At 51.7% G+C, this 6,144-nt stretch overlaps 1 protein-coding gene across 1 annotated transcript; it reads left to right on the forward strand.

The window, feature by feature from the left end:
- The first annotated feature begins 3,075 nt into the window (after positions 1-3,075).
- On the forward strand, positions 3,076-5,811 carry Pcgf1 (polycomb group ring finger 1). Its single transcript, XM_059256742.1, has 9 exons — positions 3,076-3,223; positions 3,646-3,751; positions 3,880-4,032; positions 4,185-4,256; positions 4,399-4,504; positions 4,662-4,695; positions 4,792-4,878; positions 5,542-5,622; positions 5,699-5,811. The coding sequence occupies exons 1-9, from the start codon at positions 3,131-3,133 to the stop codon at positions 5,744-5,746; spliced, it is 780 nt and encodes a 259-aa protein (XP_059112725.1). The 5' UTR covers positions 3,076-3,130; the 3' UTR covers positions 5,747-5,811.
- The last annotated feature ends 333 nt before the right edge of the window (positions 5,812-6,144 follow it).

Below are 6,144 nucleotides of genomic sequence, written 5' to 3' on the forward strand. Positions count from 1 at the left end.
ACAAAACAAAACAAATGCTAGCAATTCGAAAACACGGTAAGAAGAAAAAGAAGGCAAAGAAGTGAAAGGGCAAGCGAACAGTTTATTTGTGCAGCAGGAACACAGGAGCTTCATGGAGACCCACAGGAAGGAGGAAGCAGGGATGGCCAGTGTGTCGAAGCAGAGCCCATTTTAGTATTTTCATGGAACAGACAGCGAGGAGCCCAGTGTGGCTGGAGAAACCATGAAACCATGCAAGGCGTTAGGCTTTTATTCTGACTGAAAAGCTATCAAGTTTAGATTTTTGTTTGTTTTGTTTTTTTTTAATTTATATGATGTGCATGAGTGTTTTGCACGTGTATATGTGTGTACCGCAAACATGGTGTAAAGACTGTGGAGGGCAAACAAGGGCATGGGAGCGACAGCTGGAGTGAGATTGTCGGAAACCTTTTTGTGGGTGCCGTGAAGCAAGCCCAAGTCCTCTGAAAGAGCATCTGAGCCATCTCTCCAGCCCCTGGGTTTGTCTAGGTGTGTGTGTTCCTAGGGATGACCTGGGACAAGCACTCTACTACAGAGCTGTAACCCCAGTGCTACTAAAATATCTTAAACAGAAAAAGGAAAGAAAAGAATCTGACTTTTTATTTTAGTTTTCGTTTTTTTTTTTTTTTTTTTTTCAAGACAGAGAGTCTCTAGGTAGTCCTCGATATCCTGGAACTCACTCTGTAGACCTGGCTGGCCTCACTCTCAGAGATCCGCCTTGAGTGCTAGGATCAAAGGTGTGCACCACCACACTCAGCTCAACAATCTGATTTTTTTTTTTTTTTTTTTTTTTTGGTTTTTCGAGACAGGGTTTCTCTGTGTAGCTTTGCGCCTTTCCTGGAACTCACTTGGTAGCCCAGGCTGGCCTCGAACTCACAGAGATCCGCCTGGCTCTGCCTCCCGAGTGCTGGGATTAAAGGCGTGCGCCACCACCGCCCGGCTGATTTTTTTAATCTTATAGTTTACTTATTGCTTGTTTTTGTTGTTGTATCCCAGGTTGAAGCCGGGCGGTGGTGGCGCACACCTTTAATCCCAGCACTCGTGAGGCAGAGCCAGGCAGATCTCTGTGAGCCTGGAAGTGAGTTCCAGGAAAAGGCGCAAAGCTACACAGAGAAACTCTGTCTCGAAAAACCAAAAAAAAAAAAAAAAAAAAAAAAAAAAAAAAAGAGTATCCCAGGTTGGCCTCAAAATTGCTATATAGCCTAGGATGACCCTGAACTCATGATTCCCCCTGCCTCTACCTTATAAGTGCTGGGATTACAGGACTGTGCCTTTATTATTTTTTAAGTTTTCTTGAAGTCTATTTTATTTTATTATAATTTATTTAACTTTATTTTATGTGTGTTGATATGAAGGTGTCAGATCCCCTGGAACTGGAGTTAGAGACAGTTGTGAGCTGCTATGTGGGTGATGGGAATTGAACCTTGGTCCTCTGGAAGAACAGCCATTGCTCCTAACCGCTGAGCCATCTCTCCAGCCTGTTTTGTTTTGTTTCCGAGACAGGGTTTCTCTGTGTAGTTTTGGTGCCTGGCCTGGATCTCGCTCTGTAGACCAGACTGGCCTTGAACTCACAGAGATCCACCTGCCTCTGCCTCCCGAATGCTGGGATTAAAGGCGTGTGCCACCACCACCCGGAGATCTAATTTATAATAAACTGTAAGTTTTTAAGTGTATACTCTGATTGGTCTCCACAAATGTAAATACGCATTAAACTAACACCACAATCTAAATAAGAAACATCCATCAAAAACATTGTGTTCTGTCTAAGCTATGGTCAGAATCACTCTTCCATGCTGTTGGAAGAAGGGACTGAAGAGAGAGCAATGGTGGACAGGAAGAAATTTGTCAAGACCCTCAGTGCCCCGGTAGTGATGCCCGTAGCTTGGCCCAGAGAGGTAAACCATAGCTGTAATTAGTTGATTAACAAGTCATTAACACTTTCTTGCTGGTTATGTACTCCATTCTGAAGAGGACATTTTATTCCATTCATGGGGTAGCACACGCGCGCACACACACACACACACACACACACACACACACACACACACCTTTCTGTCAAGTACCTGTTGCCATCAATCTAATCATTCCAACCCTTTTAGGCCCCTGTTCCTTCTATTACCACTCCCAATCCACACCTTCTGTTTTCTCGATCATTTTCCCCTCCACACTACCTTTCTTTCCCATTTCTATCACACTTTCAATGTCCAGGTGGTATCTCCCCTCTGGCTCCAATCTCCAATTGTACTCGGTGCTAATAACGCTTCAGAGTTTAAAAAAAAAAATTTTTTTTTTAAATTTCGTGGTAAGAGCCCAGTGATGACAGTGCACCAGTCCTGGGGACCCCTGCGTCCGCCCCCGGTGCGGGCCTGGGCCTATGCTACTGCAGGCACTCGCTGCCCAAGTATCTTCGCTGTCAGCCGTCCCCTCCTCCTTCGGCATCTGCTCTGCATTAGTCTACCCCAGGCCTCCGCAGGCGCCGATGATTAAATCATCATCATTATCCAGGGCCTATTCCCCCCACCCCCGGCAGCAGGGAGAGAGTTGGGAGGTAAGATTGCCACGTTCCCGGAGGGTCTCTCCCTCCCCACCCCGCCCAAGGCACCCTCTCCGGGACTTCGCGAAGCCGGGAGAAACTCCCGCGGCGGAGCGGAGAGAAGGCCCGCCACCCGGACGCAGTTCCGCAGCGCGGACGCCGCAGCCGAGCAGGGTCGCACTGCACGGTGAGGACCCGGGGTCTCAGGCGAGGTCGCGTCCCAGGACGCCCACTCTCCTGGGCAGCAGCGGGCGGCGATCGCCCGGCCTCGGAGGGCACAGGCTATCCATCACAAACTCCTGAAGTTGGTCCAGCGGTCGGGTGCGTGCCGTCGGAAGGACGCCCGTGGGGGGCGTGCAATCCCGGGACCCCGCTCCACGGCCCCCCACTCCCTAATGACCACGGGGAGGGGGGGGGCCAGCGGGCTCAGGTGAGCACACCGGGAGAGAGAGAGAAGGAGTGAGGGCGGGGTGTGCCGGAAGACTAGCCAATCCGGACAATTTGAGGCCCTCGTTGCTATGAGACAAGTCCCGCCCCGCAGGCGGTACCGGAAGTGGCGGGCTGGGATCAGCCTTTAAGATGGCGTCTCCTCAGGGGGGCCAGATTGCGATCGCGATGAGGCTTCGGAACCAGCTCCAGTCAGTGTACAAGATGGACCCGCTACGGAACGAGGTGCAGGGGCGGCGGGTTGACTTCTGGGGCCCGTTAGCTGTGCGAACCCAAGCGGGCGAGAGGACGGGCGGTGGCGGGACGGGCGCCCAGTGCGCCTGCGCAGCATTGGGGTGCGTGGTACGCACGCGCGATTCCGACAGGGTTGCCAAACGCTGGACTGGGACGCTTGCGCGTTGTGTCATCGACGGCGTTTGGTCTCCCTAGGGAAAGGAGGGTCGGGCGAGTCCCCGAGAAGAGAGCACCCGCTGTGCGCGGAGCCCTCTGCTGGGCGGAGGGGGAGCTCATCTCTCCCCCCCCCCCCCCCCACTTCCTCGGGCCGAGTCCAGTGACAGGAACTGCTCTGGAGCTGGGAAGTGCAGAGGGGACGTGGGCAGGGCTTGCGAGAGACGAGTGAGGAGTGACTGAGGAGGGTGTGTCCACAGGAGGAGGTCCGAGTGAAGATCAAAGACCTGAATGAGCACATCGTTTGCTGCCTGTGCGCAGGCTACTTCGTGGATGCCACCACCATCACAGAGTGCCTCCACACCTGTGAGTGTCCCGGATCCTGCCCTGTCCTCACCACGCTGCCTGCAAGCCTCTTTTGTGCAGTCTGTCCCACTCGCCCTGTGTGTCGGGTTCCCAAAGGGCCTGAGCGGCTGCGTTTCTCCTCTTAACAGTCTGCAAAAGTTGTATCGTGAAGTACCTGCAGACCAGCAAGTACTGCCCCATGTGCAACATCAAGATCCACGAGACGCAGCCGCTGCTCAACCTCAAACTGGATCGGGTCATGCAGGACATAGTGTACAAGCTAGTACCAGGCTTGCAAGACAGTGAGTGGCCACCTTGTGTTTGTGGGGCCTCCTGACGCCGGTGCTGGGTGGCAGCTTGCCGTGAACAACAGTTTTCTTGGGAACCATCTAGATAAAGAGGTCAACAGCCAGGACAAAGAGAATTAATATGGCCGCCCTTCACCCCTTCCTAGGTGAAGAGAAACGGATTCGGGAATTCTATCAGTCCCGAGGCTTGGACAGAGTCTCCCAGCCCAGTGGGGAAGGTATGTCCCTGGTGGTCATTTGGGGAATTGGGGGGAGCGGTCAAGTAAAGTCTTCAGAGCATTTCTGCTGCCCAGTTTTGCTCTCTGGGGAAAAGGGGCTTTGGAACCTGTACCAGCCTGCTCGATGTCTCCTTTTTCTCAGAGCCAGCCCTGAGCAACCTTGGCCTCCCTTTCAGCAGTTTTGACCACTCCAAAGCTCACTATTATCGCTATGATGAGCAGCTGAGCCTGTGCCTGGAGCGGCTGAGGTGAGGGGCAGGTCAGAGGTCACCCACAATCATCTGAGGGACGTAGGGAAAGGCGAAGGGGTGAGGGAGTGTCTGTCCCCTTGGTGGAAATGGACTATGGATCTAGGTGGGAGAGAGGAAAAATGGGATCCTCTAACTTATTTCTATTTCCATCCAGTTCTGGCAAAGACAAGAATAAAAATGTCCTTCAGGTGAGAGGGGCTGAGGTGGGGAGGCCTCTTTGAAAGCGAACTCCCAGCAACCCTTTCCTCACACACCTGTCCTCTTCCCCCCTTCCCTGCTCCTAGAACAAATATGTCCGGTGCTCTGTTAGAGCTGAGGTTCGTCATCTCCGAAGGGTTCTGTGTCACCGCCTAATGCTAAATCCACAACATGTAAGTAGACCCACTGTGTTATTTATGTGAGTAGACCCACTGTGTTATTTATGTGAGTAGACCCACTGTGTTATTTATGTGAGTAGACCCACTGTGTTATTTATGTGAGTAGACCCACTGTGTTATTTGGAGAACAAGATGTTGAAAGGGGAGGCACATGTCTGGCTTGGTGGCTTGTGCCTGGAAGGAAGCTGAGACAGGAAGATTACTTCAAGTTCAAGGTTAGCTCAAGCTATATAGTGAATTCCAGGCCAGTCTGGGGTCCAGAGTAAGGCCTTGTCTTCAGAAATGAAAAAAAAAAAAAGCGGGAGACAGACTAGTGGGTAAAGTCCTTGCCTTGTAAGCACCAGGACCAGAGTTCAATCCCCAGACCTAAAACAAAACCAACCTAGTGAGGTAGTGCTTGTAGTCCCAGCACCGGGGCTGGGGCTAGCCTGCCCTACTTGATGAGTTCCGGGCCAGTGAGAGAATCTGTCTCGGAAAAAAAAAAAAGGTGGATGGAGCCTGAGGAAAAAACCAAGTTGTTCTCTGGCCTCCTCAGACATAAACACACACAATGTACATACGAGCATACAGACTACATAAACACACTAGGGGCGGAGTCCAGGGAAAAGTCTCTGCCTAGTCCTGCCGAGAACTCTTCCTGCCCCATCTCCCTCTTAGGTACAGCTCCTTTTTGACAATGAAGTTCTCCCTGATCACATGACAATGAAGCAGCTCTGGCTGTCCCGCTGGTTCGGCAAGGTAAGCCAGGTGCTGTGGGCTGAGGGCCCTGCAGATGCTAGCGGCCCACTCACGTTCTCTTCCCTTCTCTCCATAGCCGTCTCCTTTGCTTTTACAATACAGTGTGAAAGAGAAGAGGAGGTAGGGGCCAGTCCTGCTTCCACCCCCTTCCCACCCCTCCCCAGATATTTATGTGAAATTAACTGTGTCTTTATTTTTTGAAATAAAAGCTTTTAAAAAGCATTTTTCACCTTCCTTCTTAACCACTCACTGCACACTCAAGCTTTGGCCTGTTTCCTGGTTCCTCAGCAGTCTCCTAGCTCTCACTGGCAAGAAGATTCTCCTCCATCTACCAAATGTCTTCAGTGACTTGCCCAAGGAGAGGGTTAGAGGCCCTCGGTGAAGTGAAACCTGGCCTCTTTGGTGAGGGAAGGCTGTCTAGATGGCAGCTCGTGCCGTCCTCGTGGGCTGCAGTATATGGTCCCAGCCTCAGTGGAAATGTCACAGATCATGTCAAGAGAGGAGGAAGAGTAATATTTCACC

The sequence above is a fragment of the Peromyscus eremicus genome, chromosome 3 (genome assembly GCF_949786415.1).
Source record: "Peromyscus eremicus chromosome 3, PerEre_H2_v1, whole genome shotgun sequence".
In the NCBI taxonomy this organism is placed as follows: domain Eukaryota; kingdom Metazoa; phylum Chordata; class Mammalia; order Rodentia; family Cricetidae; genus Peromyscus; species Peromyscus eremicus.

Excerpts from the sequence above, each read along its gene's own strand:
- Pcgf1 (XM_059256742.1), top strand. The coding sequence starts at position 3,131 with ATGGCGTCTCCTCAGGGGGGCCAGATTGCGATCGCGATGAGGCTTCGG. Across the intron at positions 3,224-3,645 it reads TGGACCCGCTACGGAACGAG|GAGGAGGTCCGAGTGAAGAT; the intron begins GTGCAGGGGCGG and ends GTGTGTCCACAG. Across the intron at positions 5,623-5,698 it reads TGTCCCGCTGGTTCGGCAAG|CCGTCTCCTTTGCTTTTACA; the intron begins GTAAGCCAGGTG and ends TTCTCTCCATAG.